Raw genomic sequence first — 25074 nt, 5'->3', positions numbered from 1 at the left:
AGGGAAAGGAGCGAAGTACGACACCTGCAATGATACGGGTGACTCTTGAAAAGATGCGAAGTGGAAGCCGGACACAAAGACCACACATTGTGTGAACTGTCCAGAAGAGGCGAATCCACAGAGAACAGATTAGCAGCGACCAGCGGCTGAGGGACAGGGCTCAGCCACTGGGGGTTGGGAATGATGCTTTTAGTGATGCTAAAGTACAGGTTTCTTTCTGGAGCAATAGAAATGTTCTGGAATTAGGAAGTGGTGGTGGTTGTACAGCCTTGTGAATATGCTAAGAACGCTGTACACTCTAAATGGGTGAATTATATGTCAATAAAGGAAGTATGTATATCCTTAACTCTTTATAATTGATGTAAGGAGAAATCACTAGATTCGAAGAAAGAATCTTTAGCCTCCATGTGATGTTCTTAAGCCTGTTTTTTAATCACATTCCTTTTTGAAGGAAAATAATCACATTGAAGATATAACAGGAGAGGAAGGAAATATATCATCAAAGATTGTGTCAAAAATGCAGTTGTAATCAGAAATGTTATATACTACTTTTTATTCCCCAGGGACAGCTGTGCCTTGCTGACAGGACAAATTTGTTGTCTGACTTTTCTTCTTTCAACATTAGGCTCTTTTTCAGAAGCCAGTTCTGTGTGGAAGTCGGGGCGTGTGCCGACTGCCACCAGAAGGCAAAAACCCTTCGCCCTTTCTGCTTCCCCTTCCTGTAATGCCAGATCTCCAAGCAGGTTTCTAAGTTATAATTCAACAGATGCTTGGAGCCTGCACATCATTATGTGGGTCACTGGAAAATTCTAACGCCCATGAAAAAATCAACACCTTTTCATTTATTTATCAGTCTTTTGTGAGTTGGGTTAGGAAAAGGCAGTCCTGGAAAGGTGTTTTATTTTGGCCTTAACTAGATATGTAGCTAATGGTAACATAAATACTAAGGACCGTATTTGCAAAATTAAAATTCCAGAGTCAGGCGGTGGGGCATCAAATGCCCAACCATTTCTGAGTCCAGACCAGCTGTGCTGCGAGCTGGGGACACCGTGGTGGGCCGCACAACTGGAGCCTCACCCTCCGGAAGTTGGGTGGAGGAGAAAGACATTAAGTCAACGAATGAGTGAATAAAATAACAGATTCTCATGATTCGCTGGTTTTTTATCTGTGACTGCTGACTCACTGACGTGTATTTGTAGCCTCAAAACTGACACTGGTGGCACCTGCGGGGTCACCTGCAGACACGTGCATGCACAATATGTGTAGAGTGGTGCAGGGTTCGAGTTGCCTACCACGCACACTCCCAGCTGAGGCCCATCCCGCTCTCGTGCTGTAAACCTGTGTCCTTTTTGTGGTCTTTCTGGTGCCACGTTTTTCACATTTGTGTACTTTTTCAGTTGGTGATTTTGGTTTCAAATGCCCCTCACCTGCAATGCCAAGGTGCTGCCTCGTGTGTGTAAGCACTAAGATGTGACTTACGGAGAAGGCACAAGCGTTAGGCAGGTTTCATCGAGTCACTAGTTATGGCGCCCTTGGCCCCGAAGTCAGTGTTAATGAACCACTGATCTATACTCAGTACAGAGCAACGGTGGGGGCGCTTAGCTCTCAGCTCCAGCGAAGGCAGCCCCGCCACCCCCTTCTCCCCATCCCCAGGCAGGAGCTGGCAGGAGATCAGACACTACAATTCAAAGTAGCTCATGAACAAAAGCTGTAAAGTTGCCAGGAAACCTGCTTTTTCTAAGGGTTCCCAGAGCAGTCTTTGGTTTCGCCGGCACTGGCGTGTTAGTGTGTGAGTGCACCAAGGGCCACCACCCCGCCAGCCCTGAACAAGTCAGGTCAGTCTCGAGGGTAAGAACTGCAGGCTGCCCTGGGGCACCCTCATGGAGCCCAGGCCCTGCCAGGCCAGGCAGCCCAGGCCTGGCACGAGAACAGGAGGCAGTTGCCCGAGGCCAGAGGTTGGCAGAGCCACGAGCAGGAAGGACATTTTGGATGCTGAATCCTGGACCCACTTCAGCAAAAGGCCTGAAGGTCCCACTCCCATCCCCTTGCTGAACTTGGCAAATAATCCCTAACAAGATCAGGGCCATTGCAAAAGAGATGCGAGATTTGTAGTACTGAGTCTGGGCTGACCTCGATCTAATTTGCTTCCCTTCTCCCACTGTCACATGGAGAATCTGAGGCCAGGGAACAGGAAGGGACTTTCTCAAGGGCACAGAGAACAAATGTGGGCGGGCTCTCCATCGGGAGAGGATCTGGGGGCTGGGAGTGGAGGAACAAAAGGCCTAAAGTGAAATCTGAGACGGTATTGTTCAAACAGTGTCTGTCCATTCCTTAACTACTTACTGGGCTCTCGCTAGGAGCCTCAAAGCCCTCATCGCAACTAAGTACAGAGAAAAAGAGATTTCAAAACTTTGAACAAACTGCCACTTCTCTAAGTCCATTTCTGAATAAGCACCCCAGAGTCCCTACTCTGTGTGCGGCCAAGTGCTGTTGGTGCCTGGCTTCTACTCTCAGTTGTAGCTCCGGGAGGATGAGAAATGGAATCTCACTCTGTCCTCTCACCTGCTCCAGGGAAGACGGACCTTTCTTCCTGGCCGTCAGGGACTTTGCGGAGGCCCCGCGGGCAGCTGCCTTGGATTGGCCTCCCACCCCGTAGGCCCTGAGTGCTTTTGTGCCCAGCTCCTCCAGCAGGGCATTCCTGGCTCTGGAATCAGCCAAGGGCACCTGCTCTCACTCTGCCCAGTTTAAAGCCCTTTAAGGGCCCTGACTGTGTGTGGCTCTGTGGGTCGGGCCTCGTTCCGCAAGGTGAAGGGTCACGGGTTTGATTACGGGTCAGGGCACAGGCTGGGGTTGCTGGTTCAGTCTCCCGTCGGGGCGTGTAGTGCGAGGCAACTGATCGACTTCTCTCACATCGATGTCCCTCTCCCTGCCTTAAAAAGCACATACACAACATATTTAAAAACAAACAAACCCTTTAATAGCTCCTCCTGCTTTTAAAACAAAGATCAGAGACACCTCTGCACGGCCCGATAGGGTCTGGGTGCTGCCCACCCCCTGCTTCCTGTCTCTCTCTCCCTACCTCGCTCCAGCCTCACTGGCCTCCACACCTGCCACCTCCCTCCACAGCGGCTTCACACCTGCTGTCCCCCAGCACCTGGGATGTTCTCTCTCCTTTTTGTCCTAGTAAGGGTTCAAGCTTTTAGAAGAAACCATTACAAGAAATTACCTTGTTCGTGGGTGGTAGATGATTTTTCAAAAAACAACGGAAGCTACAAAAGGAGATACCGACCCTCTCAGGGCTCCAGCCTGCCACAGTGGCCTGCAAACACCACCCCCGCTTCCTGTCCATCGGCCTTCGCCCGCCCAGACTGTGGTCCGCAGCGCCCTCTGGTGGGCCCTGAGTGACAGCACAGCAGGCAGCTTCCGCGCCTGGCCGCCGGCAGCCCCACACCGACTCAACCGCAGGGACATAGGTGGGGCTGGAAGCATCATCCAAAAACTTCTCACTTTTACTGAGGAAGACTGAGTCCAGAAAGGGGGCAGGTTTTGCACGAGACCTCACGGAGTCTGTTGCAGAGGCGGGCCAGCCAGTGCTCTTTCCACCACGTGATATTACTCAAATCTAATGCTCAAAAGCATCAAAATGTCTTGGTAAATAGGGACTTGTGGTTGAGGGGTGCACATTAGAAACGAACTCAGCTTATTTACTATAGTCCCCCCGAACCCCTCCACACTGGGTGCACTCTGTCAGACCTGCCTAACTCTTCTGTGAGCTTCCAATGTGGGAAGGCCTTGCTGCCTCAGGGCCTTTGCATTCGCTGTTCTCTGCCTGGAGCTCCCCCCAGCCCCCACCGCATCTCCTCTTGGCTCACACACCCTCACATTTTTCAGCTCTTGCAGAGAGGCATTCCCTGACCACCCTTCCTAACGTCCAGCAAATTGCCAAGTTTTCTAAATCTGTTTCTGGATAAGTATGCCACTCCAGTCTCTAAAATATCTCGCTTTACATCCTCCAGAGCCCTGTTCACGTCTGAAAGCATCTTGGTTAGTTGTTTCAGGCCTGCCTTCCCTCTCTGGAAGGATGGCTGTTGGGAGCTGGTTCGGTGCCCAGCAGAGGGCCTGGGCACCGAGTGGGAAGGACGAGTGGGAATGCCGGCAGGGAGAACGGCGCGTTCCGGGAACAAACCAGAGACCACGTTAGAGAAAGTCTGGAGGTTTACTCGACAACAATCACAATTGTACACATACGTCAGTTCTTCACAAAGGCTCACTTTTCCAGGCAGGAGAAGAGAGGCTGGCGGCCTCCAGCTTTCTCGGTGGGGTCCCCGTCTGACTTCTCGAATGCCCCCTGCCTGCAGTGCCCCCCGGGACCCCGGTCTGTGCGCCCTAACACAGCAGGAGCCTGCCCCCATTGTCTGGCACGGCGGGATCAAAGCCATTCTGGGAGCAGATGTTAACGGAACCTTGTCTGTTGGAACGCAGGTCCAACACCCACCCTGAGGGACGCAGTGGGCCTTGGCTCAAGATCAAATGGGAACCAAAATGTTACTACTTGGGTTTTCACACGAGCATCAGCTGAAAGCAGAAAGGAGTTCCAGAACAGAACTAACTCCTTGCCCCTCCCCCACACTTGGAAATCTTCAGAAAACATTAAAAATACATGGTCTCCTAGGAACTAGAAAAGGCGGCCCAATCTGTACACAGTGGGGGGCGTAGAGGCAAGGGCTCCGGTTTCCCAGGCGCACCTGCACAGTGCTTTGCCACTCTTGAGGCTCCAGAGACTAGAGAAATGGAGACGCACAGAAAGAAATACAGAGCCGTTTTCAAGCAGGTCGCCGATTGCTCAGGCAGAAAAAGCAATTCCACAGGTAGGAGGTGTGAAAAGTATGTGTGATGTGGACTTTGGGAATCCATGCGCTCCACCTTCAACAGCTGCTCTCCCCCGCCCCCCCGACCCTCAGGTCAGGTCCCTTCCACATGTGCACCCCTCCAGCCTCTGAGCTACTGCTCCCTAAAGCGGGGATTGACCATTTCTGGGCTGTTCTTAAGGTGGCAACAAGCTCCAGTTGGAGGCATGACGTGCGGGGCTTTCCACACCTGTGCTTGCACAGTCAGCCACCTCCAACGGCCTTGTACTTACGGCAAAGATGCTCTTTGTATTTCAAAATGTTTCTGGAGCCCCTCTGGGAAGGCTGCTGGTGCGCCACACGACAGCCACTCATTTGTTTTGTGACCTCATGCTCAGAATAAGGGTTTCAGAGGGGAGGGGCCCATGTCCTCACCCCTTACCTGGCTCACAGCCTCTCCACAGCCTGCTGGCTGTTCTAGTTGGGCATCAGCTGGGGGTGTGAGCAGAAATCTGAATCCTTAGTGTAGCTAGTTTAAGAAAAAAACAACCCAAACCAAACCAAAAAATGAAGCCAAAACAATGAGTGGCCAGTATTTGCAACCAGCCAGTCTGTCAGCTAGGCAATGACCTTGCCTCCTGCCATCCCCATCCCACACTTTGTCAACCTTGGCACCTCAGCTTGTGGGCTCAGCGTTGACAAAGGCCAGGGTGCTGGGAGGACCTGCCCATCCCTTGTTGAGGGGGCAGGACCAGCCTGAAAAGAAGACCCAAAGGGTGGGAGAGAGGGAGGTGGGAGGCTGCTTGGGGTTGCTCCCGCTTCCCACACGAGTCCTGGTCATGCTGAGAACACTGTCCCCCACTTGGAGTGGGACCACGTGGGGATGCAGCCGGTGCTCTGCACTCCGTCTGGGGGCTGGGTTGGGGGGCTGCAGGCAGGGGCTCCAAACAGGGCCCTCGTCCAGGGGCTGCTGCGGTCCTTCTAGGCCGCAGGCTGCCCGAGCTGTCCAGCTGTCCTTTCAGCCTGGAGTGTCACTCTAAATGGAATGGCTTCTGGACTCTACCCTTGGGGACACCTCCCCCTCAGACCCTGCTCTTGGCCCAGCCTCTCCTGCTTGAAATCGGATGTGAAGAAACACACACTCATCCAACAGGGACTGCACACATACCACCCAAAACACTCCCCTCCCCCCACCCCTGCCTCTCTACGTTTGTCTCGCAAGGCACTAGGAAATGGTTCAAGTTTAGGGATTTGCTGTACAGTTGCATTTTCTCTTTTTAAAAGGCACAGTTTTTATTTTAATGATGCTGCATTGCTCTCTGATGACGCATCCTAACTCGGCTCTCCACGCTACGGCACTCCTGCGACCCGAGATTCCGGAAGGGGCCTCACCGTTGTGACTCCTTCCCGAGGAGGACCACGGCTAACGATGTAAAGCTTGTTTGGAAAAGACGCTAGGGCTCAACCAGCAAGCTTTGTAAGTATAGGGGCAGCCTCTCCTGCAGAGAAGTGGCCAGAGCTGGGCTTGTAGAGGAGGGGAGGTGGGGGCAGAAGGGATGCTTTGCCAGCTGCGTGCTTAATTGGGGTGGTCATGACTGGGAAGGTTTAGTCCTCCCTCCCCAAGATCACGGATGGCCTTGAGATCAGCCAGCACCTCAAAGCCAGATTTGTGGCTCCATTCCCAGATTTATGTCTCAGTTATTTAATTGGCAAACGATACAATGGAGAGACCCAACTCTAATTGGAAGTGACTTCAAGTATTTCCTGGGCTAGCTGATGGAAGCCATAGGCTGTGGGATGTGATTTCCATCTCTGAATCAGTGGGAGGCAGGCTGGTTACAGACATGCTTCCTATGGGCTCGGGAGCCTCTGGGAGCCTGACGTGTGATTAACAGAGCAAACGGTAAACAGGAAGGACTGGTGCGGAGCGGAGTGTGCACCTGTTCCCGGGGCCTGGGTTCTTCTCTGCAGGGTGGGAGGCTGGGTGGTAGGAGGCTGCAGGGCTTCAGGTCACAGTCCCCAGTGCCACCAACCTGGAGTTCACAGACTGGAGGGCATCGCACCTGGCTGGCTCCTTTAACCACAACATTCTAGGAACCCACGTGGGACGCCAGAATGCCGGAATCCTGTGTAGCACTTTGGCGTGTGACTGGATTACAGGCTTCCTTAAAAACTCTAGAGTTCAGTATGAGAACTAGGACCGTGATGAGGCCAGAGACTAGGCATCCTGGCCATGGACTACCCTGGTGGCCTCCGGACTTTGGGAGGTGAGCACTCCATGCCTCTGCTGCTTTCTCCAAGTGGGGGGGGGGAGAGAGAGAGAGAGAGAAAGTAGGAGGAAGGGAGAGAGGGGGAGAGAGGGAGAGAGGAGGGGAGAGGTGGGAGGGGAGAGGAGAGGAAACGGGAGCACTGACCAAGGATGTTCGGCCAGAATTCCGAGCCTGGGACCCACTCGGCCTTCCCCACACACCCACGGCCGTCTGAAACATGGCCTGGGAGAGCTGGCGGCCGGGCTGGCCTCGTGCCCAGAGGGCCCTAGAACGGGCCTCGGGGGCACCCAGGGAGCAGGTGGGAACACCCTGTATGTCCTTGGCTGCACAGGAACGCCTGAGGGTCCGGCTTCTGGCTCCAGGCCCGGCAGCTGGCCGGTTTGAGCGCTGAACTCTCTGAGGACCCCAGGGTGGCCTTTGACTGCGTTCCCCGGGGCTGTGACAGAGGACAGAAGCTGGGCAGTGACTGCACCTACCCCCACGACAGGGCGACACTGAAAGGCTGACACCGGCGTCCCCAGCACCTCCTTCTCTTCCCCCGCAGAGGGGTGGCAACGAGCTAACAGCGCCCCGGACAGGCAGCACGGGCTTCCCTTTCTCAAGGACGGCCACCCACGCGCCTTGTTTCTGGGTGGCCTAGGGCGGCCCCGGCGTTCCTCCTGCAGCACACTCACAGGGACAAGGTGACACACTCGAGCAGGCCCGCCTGGATTTCCACGACGCCGTCAGGGGTCACCACAGGCTCTGCACCCGCGTGGGGCCTCTTGTGGGGTCTGCTCTCCACCCTGCCCCACAGCCCAGGGCCTCCGGCATCGGGCAGACGCCTGGCTCCAGCTTCGAGAGCCAGCTTTGTCCAGCGAGTTGGCCAGCCAGCGCCCTTCCGTCCCGGTGCCCGTGGGAACCCTGCGGGGCGCGGCAGGGAGGGCCCTGCCAGGCCTGCTGTGGAGACTCGGGCTCAGTTTCTGTTGAACGCTTCCAGGACTGTCGAGTTGGTGTGTTCGAACAGCCACTGCTGCGTGGGAGAGGCGGGGCGGCAGGCGCTCATGAATATCCTGTGGTCGCTCTCGCTGCAGTCCATGCAGCTGCCGCTGACCGGGTGGTACAGGGTCTTGTCCTGCAAAACACCAGGGTTACCCGCCGGGCGGTGCTGGGGATGGCGAGCAACAGCAGCGGCAGGGGAGGCCAGGAGGCAGCGAGGCAGGGACCGGCCAGTGGCTCACAGGCCTGGATGGCCTTCCTCCGGGGCATGAGGCCAGTCACCGCCCGTCTCCAGATCCCACTGGTCCTCATGTGTGTGTGTGTGGGGAGGGGTGTGTTTAACGGGCTCGGTTGCCAGCATTTAGGATTCTAGAGATTTTCCAGACACGGAGGTCTGGATTTCTGGTTCCTCCTGCATGTCTAGAACGTCGGGCACGGCAGGTTAGTGGGGCGCATGCAGGTGTGAGTGGGCTCTGTTGGGGGGGAGGCGCCACCCTGCTTTCTTTCTGTCTTCCCTTTTTAAAATCGAGCAGGTCACCCCAACCCCCCACCCCACCTCCCGCCAAGTCCTGTCTTACTTTTCGGTACTTCCACAGCTGGTTGCCCTTCATGCTGTGGCAGTCGTACAGGGTGACGGGACTGGTGTGGGAGACGGCGTCGAAGCAGAACTTCTTGGTGTGCTGGGGGTCCCCGGGCCGGATGTCCTCCCTCCAGGTGAAGGTGAACACCTGCGCATGCAGGGGCGGCGGGAGAGGGACAGTGGTGTGAGGGCACTTGCCTTTTGTTTTGTAGTTATGGAAACATTTAAATCCAGAGGTCCGGAAAAAGCGTATCCTGACCACGCCTGTCGCCACCACCCGGCTTCATCAATTACCAGCCCGGGGTGCATCTCCTTCCGACGTCACCCCCACCCCCACCTCGTCTGGAAGCAAATCCGACATATCAGGGCCTCTGGGGATTCCGAAGAGTGAATCAAGGAGAATCACTCCAATGAGAATGGTTGTGAAGAAAGGACGGGGGGCACCCTGGCGGGTGTGGCTCCGTGCATTGAGCACTGGCCTGAAAACCAAAGGGCTGTCAGTTCAATTCCCAGCCAGGGCACATGCCTGGGTCCTGAGTGGGGGTGCGAGAGAGGCAACCACACAGTGATGTTTCTCCCCCTCTCTTCTTTCCTTCCCCTGCCTCTAAAAATAAGTAAATAAAATCTGTACAAAAAAAAAAAGATGAGGGGGAGCAGCAAGCACTCCAGAGGGCGGGCAGAGGCGGGCGGGCTGGGCCCTGTGCCCGCACGAGGGGTGGTGCTGGCCATTCTCGGCGACTCTGCTGGGACCTTCCAACTTCTGTTTTTGCTCAGGACCCGCCTGATAGGCTCATCTCAGTGTAACTTCCAAAACACCAGCAAATCTACAGTAAGGAGGCTGTAAAAGTGTTTCTCCGGGCACTAGCTGGCGTAACTCAGTGGATTGAGCGCAGGCTGTGAACCAAAGTGTCACAGGTTCGATTCCTAGTCAGGGTACATGCCTGGGTTGCAGGCCATGACCCCCAGCAACCGCACATTGATGTTTCTCTCTCTCTCTCTCTCTCTCTTTCTCCCTCCCTTCCCTCTCTAAAAATAAATAAATAAAATCTTCAAAAAAATAAGTTTTTCTGAGCCAAAATTCAGAGGATGTCGTGTGATTGAATATTGGGGTTATAACTGCTCGGAGGACAGAATCCCTGAAAGCCAAGTTCCCCAGAGTGGCGGCTTTTCCGGCAAGGCTGGCTTGCACTCCTCCTTCTTCTGAGAACATCTCCCGGGGAGCCACCCCGCCTCTCTTCCCCTTCTCCTCCAGGTGAGGCTGACGGAACCCCAGGCTGCAGAGGGAGCACGTGACTTTGGCCTGATCAGTATGAGGACCGTGTGGTATCCGCACTGTGACCGGCTCAGGAAGCCAACATGCGAGAGCTTCTCCAGAGCTCGGGAAGGGGCATGCCTTCCCACTGGAGGCTCTGGCGTCCCGCCCGCCACCCCGTGGGACGAGGTAGGTGCTGGAAGAGGTAGGGGCCGACAGAGTGGGAAGCAGAGTTGGGACCCTGGAGAGATCCCAAGGACATCATCTAGACTTGGGTGACACGAGCCGGTCACTCCCCCTTGTTGCCCAAGGCCACTTGCACTGTCTGCAGCATTTGTAACCAGCAGCGCACATTGGTGGCTTTATCGCAGTGCGGAGGGCTCCTCTTTCCAAAGTGTTCAGGGAGCTTTGATAACCTGTGCCCTGGGGCGACTTTAGTCACTCAGCATTGACCGTGGCCTGTCCCTCCCTGCCCCTCGCACCGGAGCACAGGGAATCTGGTGCCGCCCCGGGAGTGGCCCTCACCTGCATGTTGTTCCAGGCGGCCTCCCCGCGGCCTCGGACGCAGCTCTCCAGCCTCAGCGGGGAGCCCAGGGCCCCGTGCTTCGTGTCCACACACAGCCCGGTGCCCACGTTGCGGATCTGGACAAGGAAAGGGGGAGAGTGTGCACTGTGAGGCCCCTCGAGACTCCCTCTGGGGCCCCCGCAGGCGCTGTGGGGCGAGGGAGGGAACCAGAGCAGAGACCCCTGACGGGTTGAGCTCTGAGCTGCCCGGGGCTGGGGGCAGTGCCGGGAGCCTTCGGTGGAGGAATGCTGGGCCCACGGAGAGGAGGGCCTCTCCACCCCGCCTGTCTCAGGGCAGGCGGCTCGGGGCGGGGCCTGGAGGTGAGCGGTGTTGAAAGGACTCTGCCACCCCCCTCAGAGAATTCGGTCCCTCTCCCCATTACATCCACGTACAAGTGAGCGGCTCTCTGAGCCCGGAGACCCAGGAGCCAGGAGCCCCTGACTGAGCGCTTCCCGGGGGGAAGACTGTCCGCCTCCGCCAGCAGGACTGCGCTGGGCCTGTGCTGGACGAAAGCTTGCTGTCTCTGTCTTAAAATTTTTAATAATTTATCTTTGCACTTGCAAGCGCAATCTGATGGGACAAGGGAGCGGGCCTGTGGGCAGAGGTGACGCAGGCTGTGCGAGCACCTACCCTCCCCTCCTCTGCATCTGCCTGCAGCGCCTGCAGTGCCCAGAAGTCCGGGGCCCCACGTGCCGGGGAGAGTCCAGCAAGGCTCCGAGCGAGTGCGTGCGCTCCGTCTAGGAGTGACTGGGGTGCTGATGAAGAGGGGCTTGGGAAGGAAGCCACGCCTTTCCTCCCAACCAGAACTCGCTCTCAGACACAGGAGGGGCCGGGAGCCCTGTCCTGTCCGTTCTGACCTGCGCTACCCCCTACACCAGCCTCCCACTGGAGCAGAGGGTTACCCAGAACAAGAGGGCAGGGCAGGGCCGCCCCCAGTTCCCCTTCCTTCAGTTCTGCCTCACTCCTCAGCAGGCCCAAGGCAGGCAGTGGGATAAAACCAGCTTCCTTCATTTTGTGCAGGGTCTCCCATTTTCCTTGTGTAAGAAATACACAAGGTTTGAAACCCAAACGGGGACATTTCACCGATTCTGCACATGCACTGAATGCCTCTCTGTGTGCTTTTAGAACTGGCAGCACAGGATCTAAAGGCAAGTGGTAAAATTTATGCCAATCATTTCAAGTTTTATTTTTCTCTACTTGGGTCATTAAACAGCAAAAACAGAAACAAACAAACAAACAAAAAACCCCAAACAACAAAAACCACAACAAGGCTAGAGACCGACCAGGACAGACGAGAAGTTGTTTTGCATTTTAATACCTTTATCAGCCCTTTTTCCTGCCTGTCCCGTGAATACCGTCGGCCCGCGCACTGTGCACTGCGCCCCAGTAAGGTAGCTGGCCCCGACCTCCACACTCACCTCGCCCCAGGCTGCGGCCGGGGGCTCCACGGGCGGGTAGAATTTGGGCAGGTCCCAGGCGATCTTGGTCATAAACCACTTGAAACTCTTGCAGTTCAGCGAGCTGCGGAGCTTCTTCTGGGCGGCGACGTCCCCCGCGGAGAGGTGGCGGTACTCCGGCCGGCGCTGGTAGATGTGCTCCGCGTACTCGTCCATCCACACTTCCGCCACTCGCTTCAGGTTCTGCAGGGACGACAGGCGGGTGCAAGGGTCAGGCGCTCCGAGGCGCTGAGGCCAGGCTGTGGGGGGCAAACGGTCCTGGAGATCAAGGTCCATCTGTCTCAATTTACGTGGCTGCATCAGCACCCTTCCCCCCAGCCCCACCAAGGTTTTAGGCTTTCTGTGCGTCTAATATTTACACGCGTTTCAAAGACTCTACAGCTACAGTTGGGTAACAGGCCTTCCCTGCCCACTTTCCAGCCCCTCTGTTTCTAGTGACAGTCTCCCATTGGTTTTCCTTTGTGGACCCACCTCCGCCTCGCGTTGCGTGGCACAGGACTCAGCCTGGCTATCGGGAATACCGGCAGCCCTGGGCACGCGGGCCAGGTCAGTGAGCACATGATCTTAGCCAAACCAATCAGAACCAACAGGCAGTGGTTAGCCCTGGAATTTTTGCCGGCGCCTTGGGGCAGAACTGCTGCGTTTCTGCTTGGATTGCTGGGCATGCTGTGATGAGGATGCCAGCCAGAGCAGCTGGGCCATATGCAAACCTGTCCAGGGCCGACGCTGAACCAGGAGGGAGGAACGCCTTCCCCCTTTTTGTGTCTGAATCCGGCCCTGCTGGAAGCCGGAGCCACCTCAGCACTTTCCACCTGCAGGAGTTGGTAACGTCTCTTTCTGCTTAAGCTACTTGGGGTTGGGTTTCTGTTATTTTCAACCGAGACTGCTGACCAAGTTGCATGGTAAAATAAATTCTAATTTGCAGCTAAAAGTAGAATTCCATCACCAGCTGGAGTTTTAAATACTTTTTTTTTTTTGAGGTGGGACAGTTGCTGCTGTTTTTATTATGAAGCACAAGGATCATCAGTAATTAAGAAAATGACAGCCACATTACTGGCAAATAGAGGCACGGGTAAGGAAATGTCCTGTGTGTGCGCAGACCTGGAGATGGAGGAAGAGTAAACTCTGTGCAGCTGAGGTGACATCCCTCCTCCCTCTGCCCTGCAGACGCCACCCACTCTGGCTCCGGAGGCCCCCCCCCCCGCCCCCCGGGGCTCAGGGGAAGTTCCAGCTCCCGAAACACACACCGAGGACTGACCCACCGAAACACCCCCTCTCACCCTGGCTGTCGCCAGAAATCCGCCCTCCCCCCAACACACACATTTAAGTCTCCAGGCTTTCTCTCTACCATAAACTTTTTTTTTTCCTACTGCAATCCAAATGTTCTTCTGAAGGGTAAAAGGGAGCCAGCGCTTAGACTGTTATCAGTCATTCACACCTCAGTGTGAATGACTGCTCTAAGGCAAATGTTTTCTGTAAAGGGCCAGATAGTAAATATTTTAGGCTTTGCAGACCATATGATCTCAACTCTGATGATGTAGCTATAAAGCAGCCCTAGACACTATGTAAATGAGTGTGTGTGGCTGCGTTCCAATAAAACTACATGGACAATGAAATCTGATTTTCATGTCCTGGCTGGCCAGCTCAGTTGGTTAGAGCATTGTCCTGATACACCAAGGTTGCCAGTTCGATCCCCAGTCAGGGCACATACAAGAGACAACCAATGAATGTATTAATAAGTGGAACAACAAATCTCCCTCTTTCCCTCTCAAATCAATTTAAAAAATTAAAAAAAATAGAATATGACTTTTATGTGTCACAAAAAAATCTTCTTAGCTCACAGGCTACACAAAAATAGTTCAGTGACTCCTGAGTGAGGAAAAAGGAGGACAACAGGAGGGAGGCCCTAGTACCAGTGACAAAATTCACCAGCTCCTCAATTGTGTCGGCTCTGAGTTTGGGACCAGGAGACTAAGGGACTTCCTTGCCACCACTTCCTTCTTGCTCAGTGCTGAAGAGGTCGACAGTGGGTCAGAAGAGAGTTCAAGAACGGTGTTGTCCCCAGCAGGCCCTGCACGTCAAAGGCTGGGTTTGATGCACAACGGTGCCCAGAGGAAGCTGCGGGCCTAACGAGCCTGAACTCCCTCTCCCAGGCCGCCTGCCTGGGGCCTCTGGCTCACTGTCGGACCTGCTGACGCCGCCGGCAAAGGGGGCCGGTCCGACCAGGGAGGGGTGCCGAAATTCACCAGTGCTATTCTCAAAGGACCAAATCACACAGTATTTTAACTGTAGTCGATATTTATATGGCTATTTTAACGAATATTCCATTTTCCAGCTATGACTTAATAAGCCATTTCTCCCAGATCGTGAACTTTTGCACAGTTAGCTGTCCGGAGCAACATAAAGGGCTTTGCGTTTATTTCTGTTACATCTCCCCTCGGGAGAATCGTGAAGAGGAGCCTGGGACTTCAGGGGGCTGTGCGGCCCTCTCATTCCTCCCAACACCTTCCTGGTTCTGGGCCCCAGACCTGCTCTTCTCATGCGTGGATTACGGAGACTTGCCCGATTCTTGGAGTGAGTCTCCCGTTTTCTTTCGCCAAGTCTGAGTGGGTTGCTGCTGCCGCCTTCCCTAAAACCCCTTTCCCAGAGGCAGGCACGCTGGTGGGCGGCTCCTCCTTCCTGCGCCTGCGCTGCGGTCTGGCTGCCGGTCCCTCTGGAGTCCGCACGGCTTCAGGGAGGCCTTGGCTGCACTCTTTACAGGGCCCTCTCGGGGCTTGGAGAATATTCCCTCCCCTCGAATCTGCCCAAGCGATGTTCCAAGAGAGAATGCTCTAGAAGGAACTGGCTGTTCAGGATGGAGCAAACATTTAAAGTCTGATCTGCAGCTAAGGAAGGTGGATGAGACACAAAGATCGGGTGTTGGGGAGTGTCCATTGGTGGCTCTGTGGCCCTGCAAACTTGAGTGGGGTGTCCCTTGGACTGGCAGCTGGTTCCAAGGCACAGGAGACTGAATCGGTGCAGACGAGAGAAGTGAACGTGTATAAACACAGAAATCAGATGAGACACTGAAATAAACCTCCCAGGCTCGCTAATGTTGATGCCAACGTGGATATTGGTGCTAAGACTAGCAGTCACTATTTAAGGGACAACTGCTCTGTCCCAGGCACCAGTCAGGCTCCAGTGGGTTTAAATTCTGACTCTCTGTACTTCCTGTCTCTCTGTTTCACTTTCCTTACCTCTAAATGGGGATTAAGAGCAAGTGAGAATTGAGTGAGATAAGTATGTAAGATGCTTTGCTAGCTCACGGAAGTTTTCACGTGCTACTACAGTTAGCCGTTACCCACTGAATCCATCTATGGCTCCACGAACAGGAGGCGGTGCCTCTTTGTCAGGCCCATCTTATACATGACAGCTCTGGATAGGGAGGGGATGCTTTGGGGATGGTTCTGTTCAGGCCTCAGAGGTGCCCCCATGGTCCCACGTCCCTCATGGCTGGAAGCCGGTCTTGGCTTACTGAGCCACTTTGACCTGATTTTCTGCCTGACACCTCTGAGACTGCAAATGGTATTTCAGATAAATCGCCATTCCTGCCTCTCCCGCTGACTCTAGAACCCGCCCCTGGGTCGGCTGGAGCTGTCCAAAGCGGAGGGCTGGTGCGGCTGTTGTTGCAGCCTTAGGCCACTAGAGGGCACTGCCAGCCCTCTTTTCCTTCTAGCCGGCTCCAGAGCCCCGAGGCAAGCTGCCTCCGAAGACAGCTCCCCGTCCTCCAAAGGAGCGGGGAGACCCACCGCCTCTGGAGTCTCTCAGCCTTCTTGTAAGTCGCAGGACAGGGGGTCTCTTCCAGGACTCAGGGGCTATACTCCTGCACGTGGTCGACCGTCAGGTGATAAGGGACTGGAGGCAGCGGCCTGGGCCAAGGATGCTGATGCCAACATGCTTACAAGGGGGGCTCTGTCCGGGTTGGTGGAGGTGCGGGGTGGGGGGGTCCCCAGGAGCAAAACTGTGCGGGTGACCTTTCCAGCTTCCCCAAAACCTCTCTGTGACCCTCTTACTCTCTGAGGACACTCCCTTCTCTTCGGTTTTCTTTAGTGGTCATCTTAATTTTTTCTTCTCGAAACACTTCATATATTAAAATTTATTATTAAAGTTCAGTGAAATATCACTCACGCAACTTCCCCCTCAACTCCCCCCCAAAACAAAAAACAAACCTCTGGCCAGCAGATTTCCAGTTGCAGCCAGCAGCCAATTTAATGCAAGCAATGATGAGTACAAACCATTTGCAGGCATGAAACAGTTTGACACAGACTTTTTGGCAATAAAAGTGGGGAGGGGTGGGGAGAACGGAAAGACGTTGACGTTTATTAACTGCCCCGGTGCCGGGAACTTTTAAGTGCCTTGTCTCAGGCTTTCCCAAACACACCACTCAGCCTGCATTAATATTTATGTAACACGTTCCTTTAAATCACCCTGGTCAAACTTCGCACCTGCTGTAGCTTTATCCTAATTAACGATGTCTGTGAAGTCACAAGCTTGCTACACTAATACACGTTAATTTCTCATCCACGTAATTTAAACACATGTAAATAAAAACGTTCCCACGTCTACCAGCTCCAATCACCTTGTCCGTCACACTCGGGAAAACGGTGCCGTCTCCTCGGCTGTCCTGGCAAAGCTAAGAGCTGGGAACAGCCAGCTTCCTTTCAATAGAGGTGGAAACACAGACTCCCACAGGTAATATGTGGGCAAACAGGGCTTTAGGTTCTTTTACCCCGAGTTTCACCTGGACGGTGCGTTGGGGGGGGGGGGCACACCTAGGGATCACTTGTCCTGGGGTTCTGGGGGCCAACCCTCCCCCACCCCCAGGGGAAGCCACCAGCTTACCCTGGCCAGGCTGACTCCAGCAGGGACCTTGTAGGGCACGTACTTCCTGTAGATATGGCCCACCCTGGAGCAGGGGATGTCCTCCATGCGGCCCCCGCACATCCACACCTGCAGGGAGGAGGGGAGAAGCGCTGACATTTCTGCATCCGATTCGTCGTCCCCTCCTTGGCGCATTCGCCGGAAGCACCAGCTTGGACTGTCTGGTGAAAACGCGCTCACAGAACGAGGGACGGAGGAACACACAGCGGAGACGGCAGCAGCGCAGACGGCGACGGCATCGGGTGCCCACTCAGTGCCAGGTGCCGCGCTGTGAGCTTCCCGTGCACCACCGCAGTTGAGCCTCGTCAGCACGCCTGTGCAGGAGGGGGTGGCAGCGCTGTTTTACAGGTGAAGAACCTGAGACTCAGCAGCTCAGAAGCTTGTGTGAGGCCACAGGGCTAGTAAGTGGCGGGGGGGGGGCAAGAACTCCCACTCGGCTGTGGCCGGCTCCAGAGCCCGAGGCCTAGCCTGCTGCGTGCTGTGCTGCGAAGCACTCTCAGGGGGCGTCAGGACCTCAGTGGGGAAGACCAGGTGATCGCTTCTTGAGGGCTGCCACTGGTATTAGGGGACAGGGCAGCACGCAGGCTGTTTCCTGACTGTGGATGAGACACTGGAGGTGCCTCCTGGGTCTGTGTGCCTCTTGCTGGGTCCTCCCGAGCAGCGACTTCCCTGCAGTCTGGCTCGCCAACCCGTGTGGCTGGGGACCGAGGCAGGGAGGGACCTGATGCTTCTCCTCGAGTCTCCCCCCACACTTGGCGTTACGAAGAGCTCCTGAGCTTGGCTGCATGCTGGTCTGGCAGCATCTGAGAGTCCTTAATAAGCACTGTACAACCAATGCTGACTCAAACCCACTCAGGGGCCCAGCCTGCACGGACCCTCCTCGACAGTCCTGGGTTCAAATCCTGCTTCAGCCACTTCCTCACTTTGTGACTTTGATCAAGGTACTAACTCCCCTGAGGCTCAGTGCCCTCACCTGCAAAGGATTCAGGGAGGGGGGCCTGGGGGTGAGATACTGTGTGGAAAGTGCTTAGCACAAGGCATGGCACACAGGTACAGCAGTGCTCCGTGCCGCAGCAGTTCACACATACATTTGACATGTTTATGGGGTGTCTGCCACGTGCCAAACGCTGGGCTGAGCACACAGAGCAGGGAAGAAGTCCGCCAGGGCCTCCCGCTCTCATGGAGGGGGTGTGGTGCGCCTCGAAGATGTCCTCCCCGGGGTCCTCGCCTCCTGGTATTTGCACCCTCGCTTGTTCCCTCCCAAATGGGTCACTTGAGGACTGACCCGGGTCACCAACAGGATGCTGCAGAAATGACAGGGCTCCCGCCTGACTCCGGGGATCACTGCTTTGGGGCACTCAAGTGGCCCTGTGCAGAGGTCCAGGTTGGGGGGAGCTGAGACCTCCTGCTAACTGTGCTAACTGGCCAGCCACGTGAATGAGCCAGCTCAGAAGCTGAGGTCCCTGCCATGGCCAAGCTGTTGGGTGACTGCAGCCCTGACCGACACGTGGACTGGACTTCAAGACAGACCCAGGCAGATCCATCCTGCGAAGCTGCCCCCAAGCCCCCGACCCACACAGACTTTCTGATAATAGCTGTTTATTGCTGTTTTAAGATGCTCTGTTTGGGGGGACAGTTTCAGATGGTGACATGTGCTACAAGGCAGCCACATGAGGTCCCAGGACAGGCTTGCTGTGGGGGTGGTGTGGGCGGCTGCCACCCACACTTGTCAGGGAAAGCTCCCTCCAGCCTGGAATGGCTGGGGCAAGTCCTACATGAGGAGAAGTAGAAGTAACATAACGATCTGAGGGGCGAGAGAGCAGGTGGCGAGAAGAGCAGGTGCAAAGGCCCTGAGGTAGGGCCCTGGCATGATCGCTGAAGAAAGCAAGCCAGAGGCCTGGAGCAGAGGGAGAAGCCATGGGAGGGGAGGCCAGAGAGGTGAGTGGGGGCAATCACAAGGGTCGTGCAGGCCCGGATAGGGAGTCTTCGCTGACAGTCCTCAGTGAAGGAGATGACATCATCCAATTTGAGTTCACCAAGGTGACTGCCTGCCTGTGCAAGGGACGGCCAGCAGGTGGCAGGCTTCAGGGAGGGAAGGCCTGGAGGCTCCTGCGGGGGGGGAGGCGGTCCTGGATGTGGTGATGGTGGGACACAGCTGGGTTCGGGACAGTACGAACAACGCTGTTGCCCCAGGTCCTCATCTGTGGAATGAGGGGTAGGAGCAGGGACACCAACAATGCCGATGCTGTGCAAAAGAGCCTTTACAGCTTGAACCTCCCGACAGCCCTGGGGATTTGGTTACTGTCTTGATTAAGTCAGATGCACGGGAAGGGCCACTCTTCTTTCTACCTCACGCGCCTGAGGGCTCTCGGTCCCCCGTGACGCCCTGCCAGCCACTAGCCCTGTCCCAACCGAAATGTCCTCCGTCCCGGGCTTTCTGCAAAGGGGATCTGGGGCTGCAATTAGTGAAAGTGCTGCCTGGAGAAATGCAATTCTATTCTGATCTTGGGGGAGAAAAAAAAATCGAGCAAGTCAATAGAACAGAACATTGGTCTTGGGATAATGGGCTCCTGATGGTAGATTAATGTCAAGGCCAAGCCAAGAAGTTTATTTTCAAAGCGGGAGATATTGATCAGGCGCCAGGATCCCATAACAATAACTCTTCTTTTATACGAAGTGATTGATGTGGAAGTGATGCTTTTGTCTGGCGGATATCGCCCAGGACGCTGCTGGGCTGCCCCCGTCTTCTGGGAGGGGAGCTCGCCGAGCAGGTGGGGGACACCTTGCCCTGCTCTATTTCTGAATGTCTCCCGGGCAGTTGGCTGCGCTGGCTCGCGCAGCCCCGTATTAAACTCGCATTAGCTAACGAGGCTGCGTCTCCAGCTCTGCCTGGCAAGGAACCTTCCATAATAAAGACACGTGATCAATTTCCAAACCCTCTTCTCTGCTGTGACCTCGGGTTCCCTTGGTGCTGACCACGCTGCCATCAGCCTGAAGGTTCCCCAGGGACTAGGGTGACCTTGATCTGCTGGGAGGGATGTCTAGAGCCCCGAGGAGTCCCGGCTGCCCTGTCCTGCCCTGGACAGGACGCACTGATGGCCATCTCAGAATGGGAACTGCTTTTAAAGGGACAGACACACCTGTTCAGCTAAAGCTGATACCAACTCCCGAGTCCTTTGGGAGCACCTGAGCGGCCTGGGAGGGTCCCACTGCAAGGCACACCCAGCCTTTCAGAACTCCCTCTGCCACCCAGAGGGCACCTTGGCAGTCAACACCCCCAGGGTGGTCGCTGGTTACAGGCAGGATCCCAGGTCTGGGGCGGGGGATGGGGAGGGTCTCCTTCCGAGGACAGGACAAGAGCTGGAGGCAAAGAACAGTGTCCTGATTCACCCTGGGCTGGGGAGCCGGTCAGAGATGGTCCTCGATTCCAGGTCACCCACCTGTGTACCTTTAGGACCCTCCCCCATTCCTTCACAGCTGAGGCAGCAGCCACTCAAGACCTACAAACGCCACAGCACGAGGGTGACGAGCACACACCGCTCTCCAGTCCCAACGCCGCCTCGTGCAGCTGTGGGGCCTCATGCAAGCATTCACCTGGGCAGCCGCCCTCTCCTCATCTGGCGCTTGCCCTTTGACCTGGCACCATCATGATTTTCCTCCTATGGCCCAATGTCCCAAATGGAGGAACTGAGGCTCAGAGAGGGGAAGCAGTTTTTCTAATGGAGTTGGTGGCAGACCCTGCAACCGACCAGAAGACTGACAGGGCCAGGTGGGAGGTGGGCAGAGTCACGGGGCACCCTTGGGGGCCAGGCGCCCAAGTGTTCTGCTCTGCCCCAGGTAACACGCCGGCACAAGAGTCCCACTTGGTGGCCAAGAAGGGGGAGTCGCAGTGCTGGCCACGGCCAGAATCCCGTTTGGTTGGGCCCCATCTCATTTGGATGGAGACAGACACAGGCCACCGAGACGATATTTGTGCAGCCCCTCTCTGCTGTCAGCGTTCTGCACCCCCATGCAGCCCCGTCCCAGCCACCCCACCCCCGGCCCAGCCGGCTCCAACAGCCTTGCCCGTTCACCCTCAGGAGCTCCCACACGGCCTGTGGCCTGTCAGCCGGACGCTGGCCCCTCCCCCAGGAGCAGTCTCTTTCTGGAAACGCCATGCCACCAGACAAGTGCAAATCTAATTGTAAAAGCTTGCTCCCTATTCATTTTCATTGCTGCTTTGATTTATTTTATTAGCAAACTTCTTTTGTGTGATGACAGGCTTCATTACAGTGTCTATAAAAGACAATTACTTGCTCTTATCTCCTAAACTGAGGAGGAAAGAGACGAGTGGTGATGTGCATCAGGGAGACACAACGGGCCTGGAGAGGGAGGGAGCGGTGGAGGGCTGGTCCAGGGAGGAGAGCATGAGCGGGCGGGGTGGGGGAGGAAGGGCTCTCCGTCAGGGAGCCGCTGCCTGGAAACCCACCAGGAATGAGACGGCCATCCCGCTGGGGAGGAGGTGGCAGCCGGCCCTGTCTTCTGCTGTTGGCATCGTAACTGAGGACCCCTACGGAGTTCAAAACCTATTCAGTTGCACTTTGGGGAAATAATACGACAATAATCGCCACTGATTAGCCTGTGTTGTCTGTGTGCCTAGGAGGAACATTGGGTAGCTGCTGGGGATCCGTTCCAGAACTGGACAGAACTGAGGTCTCAGCCAAGCTCCTAAGCAACTTCTGTGAGTCTGAAAGCCTCAGTCTGCTCATCTGTAACACCGGACGGACTGCTGCGCCCACCTCCTGGGGCCGTGACGAGGCTGAAAGGGGGTAATTCTGGGGCACAGAGAACCGGGAGCAATGGGCCTGGGGTTCACGGCGGCTGTCACTCCTGCTGGGGGCACTGCGTGCACACCACGCCCTTCCCCTCTGGAGAGGAGGAACGGCACTAGACCCAGAGGCCCAGCGAGGGGAAGTGCCGTCCCCGTGGTTCCTGAGCTCACAGATGGCAAAGCCCGGAGCGGGATCGGGCTGGGTCTCCAGACCTAGGCAGGTCTGAGGTCACTAGGGAGACTGTACCGCCCTGGTCTAACCTTTCTACGGCCTGGTCCTGAGCCTATCATGGTCTTCCACAAGGACCCCCGTCAGCCTTTGTACTGCATGCAGGACTAAGGGTCACCCTTGGCTCGCAATCTAGGCCCTCAGCCACCTGTTCCGGTCACACGCCTGGACTCCACGTGTGGCTGCTGCTGCAAACCAGCTGCAGCCATTCACTCTCCTGTTGTTGGGCACACGTGCTTTTCCTTGCATAAACGATGCAGTCCATTCATTCCCTCCTTCATTCACTCGTTCATTCACTCACTCACTCACTTGCACCTGGCCTAGCCATTGGCCAGCCTTGCTCGAAACCCTGCTGGAAGAAGCAGAATGAACACGGGCTGCCAAGTGTGGACCCGATGACCCCACATCACAGAGTCTCGAGGGTGAAGGTGTTGGGACCCGCTGGCCAACCTGCTGACCACCCTCCCACTCTCTCTGCCCTTCAGCACCCAAACCGAGCACCCGCTCTGTGCAGGGCCCCGCCTATTCATTGCAGCCACGATTTCCAGCCTTGGGCGACCATCAGAATCGCTGCAGAGCTTGTTGACAGGAAGACTACTGGCCCCCAGCCCTGGAGTGTCTGGCTCAGCAGGTCTGCGGTGGGGTCTGAGACTGCGTTTCTAACAGGTTCCCAGGTGCCGCTGATGTGGCTGATGTAGGGGCCACGCTTTGACGACCGGTGCCTGCCAGGTCACACCGGTTGCATCTCCTGGCACTCCTGAGAGTTTGGGGTTATTAGTGCCCTTGTAGGTGAAGAGAGGAAGGGTCAGCAGAAAGGGCAGGTGAGCTGTCCCAGCTCTCCCCCAGAGTTTGTTCCAGAGCTGGGCCTGGCACCAAGGCCTTTGGCCTTGGTCTAGCCAGCCTCAAAGCTCTTTCCACTCCTGCTTCCTGCAACTGCAGCCTGAGCACATCAGCCACACCACCAACATAGGCAGCTACCACTCAGTGACCGCTTATGGTGTGCCAGGCCCTGAGCTAAGGTTTGAACGCAATCTGACAAACGTGCTCACACTCACCCTGTGAACTAAGGCCTATTTCATGCCCATTTCACAGAGGAAGAAGTCAAGCCCAGAGAGTTAGGCCTCCCTCCCAAGGTCACACAGTGACTAGCTGAGCAAACCTTCACTGAAACCCAGGCGACTGGGTTACGAAGCGCATGCGTGTCACCCTGGCCGTGCCCTCGAACAGGAGGGCCCCGACGAGGGCAGCTCCCACTTGCTGAGCACCTCCTCTCTGCCTGGCTCCAGGCCAATAAATGTTTTCTCCCGTTTAGTTCTTACAACAAATCCCCGAAGAAGTTGTCACTGTCATTTTTAGTGACGACAGATGGAGGCCTGGAGAGACAGGTGTGTGCTGGTGAGGGGGTGCCTCGGCACGGGCGGCCCTCGGGCCTTGGCGCCACCTTCCTGGAGGAATGGTGGGACAGGCAGGCTCCCACAGAGACGCTCATGGAATTTCAAGTGGCTCATTGAGAGTCACGAGCAGAATGGCTCCCCTGTTCCCGGAAGATGGCTCTCGGAGAGCCTGGGCACATGGGGCAGGGAGGAAAGCGCCGCCTGCAGCAGAGGTGTTCCCAGCAGCCTCCGACAACCCGGCGCAGGGGCGCACCAGGTTCCCACCAGGTTCCCGGCAGCAAAGCTGCGGCTGGCGCGAGCCCAGGGGGCTGGGGGAAGCCGTGAAAGGGAGGGGAAGGCCCGGCTGTGCAGGTGCTCGGACGAGGGCCCCGGATGGTCCTCTGTCCCTTGAGCTGGCCTTTGGAAGTCGTTTCTCCCGTGTGTGGCAACTCGGCCCCTCTCGGGGCTGGCCCTGACTTCCAGGTCCCACTTGTACAATGGCCTCAGGGCTGGGTTGCCTTTTCTCCACCCTCCCACCAGGGAAGCATGGCCTTAGAGTCAGGACATCTGGGGCTCAGCCCTGGCTCTGCCCCCTTGTAGCTGAGGGACCCCGGCCTGGTCACCCGGCCCGGTCACCCGGCCCCTCAGGGCGTCAGGTCTCAGTGTCATCTTTGACCAGGTGCTGGGTGCAACCTACCTTCTTTCACACCCTTGATTTTCACTGCGTCCTCCTGAGGGTGCAGTGAGTTTTATGAAGAAAAAAACCTGACAGTTTCTGTTTTTTTAAAATCTGCTCAGACACCCTGGGACTTGTTTGGCTTTTGGTAAGAGAACATGCATGTCGGACCATGCAAACCGCACTCCCCGGAGGCCTCTAAGTCTACTCGGGCAGGACGGCTCTCCCTCGTCCCCTCATGTGGCTTTCCATCACCACCCTGCTCTCGCCAGCCTGCCCCATGGGACCCTCAGACCATCCCCATCGCCCAAGGGTGCTGGGCCACACCTCTGCTTCCAAGAGCCCATCCGCAGAGGTGCCCCCCTGGGGCTCAGTCTCTCCCTGGACCCCTTTCTCCGCAGGCCTGCCCCGTAGGGAATCTTAGCCCTGAGCTTGCAAATGGCCCAAAGTGTTGGGATACACACGGAGAGGGGATGGGCCCAGAGAGCTGAAAGACCTGCGTTTTTTCCTTCTTTTCAGTTACAAAAAAATCTTACCTTTTTTTTAATCACAGGAGTGATACGTACTTATGACGAATGCACTCAGTGCTGCAGAAACTTGTAGGCCGCGCATCACAGCCCGGCCTGGCCCACCGTACACCCGCCCAGAAGGCTACGTTCGCCTGCACTTGGGCACAGCTGCCTAACACGGCGAGCACATGTGGAGTACGGGGTGTTTGCACTCGTGATCATGTGCGTGGCTAGCTCGGGGCTGTGGCTGCCCCTGTCCTGCATGGAGGGGGTGCTGCACAGCTCATCACCAGCCTGGGGAAAGGTCAAACTGCAAAAACCTGAAGTACCGTTTCTGCCGAATGCTTATTGCTCTTGCGCTATCTTAGAGTGAAAGTGGAGCCATCGCCAGTCGCTGTCTGCACACCATTCCTGGGTGGGAGGCGCTCTGCATGACATGTCCCCCAAGGACGGACGTTTGGGTCACCTGCAGTCTTCCCAGGGCTGTCAGCGACGCTTCAGTAAGTCGCTCCGAGCTGAACCTTTGCTCCTCTACGTGCCGTCTCACAGACAAACTCCTGGGCATGGGGTTTTGGGTCGAAGGATGTGCTTGCTGTGAAATGTGACCG

The 25074-nt window shown here is 56.1% G+C and overlaps 1 protein-coding gene across 3 annotated transcripts in view; it reads right to left on the bottom strand.

Annotated features, from left to right (window-relative positions):
• Positions 1 to 5056: 5056 nt before the first annotated feature.
• Positions 5057 to 25074, bottom strand: part of GALNT10 (polypeptide N-acetylgalactosaminyltransferase 10) — a 180234-nt gene continuing 160216 nt past the window's right edge. Inside the window, exons 8-12 of one of the 3 annotated variants that reach the window (XM_028528499.2) lie at positions 16831 to 16938; positions 11911 to 12132; positions 10453 to 10569; positions 8674 to 8823; positions 5057 to 8231 (exon numbers count right to left, since the gene is read on the bottom strand). In XM_028528499.2, the coding sequence (XP_028384300.1) occupies positions 8073 to 8231; positions 8674 to 8823; positions 10453 to 10569; positions 11911 to 12132; positions 16831 to 16938 (756 nt within the window). In that variant the 3' untranslated portion in view covers positions 5057 to 8072. The remainder of the gene's footprint in view (positions 8232 to 8673; positions 8824 to 10452; positions 10570 to 11910; positions 12133 to 16830; positions 16939 to 25074) is intronic. The other 2 variants (XM_036014109.1, XM_036014108.1) reach the window with 2 other exon arrangements.

This window comes from Phyllostomus discolor, chromosome 13, assembly GCF_004126475.2.
Source record: "Phyllostomus discolor isolate MPI-MPIP mPhyDis1 chromosome 13, mPhyDis1.pri.v3, whole genome shotgun sequence".
NCBI lineage: Eukaryota > Metazoa > Chordata > Mammalia > Chiroptera > Phyllostomidae > Phyllostomus > Phyllostomus discolor.
The sequence above is the reverse complement of the archived record's forward strand: the minus strand, read 5'-3'. Positions and strand labels throughout refer to the sequence as shown.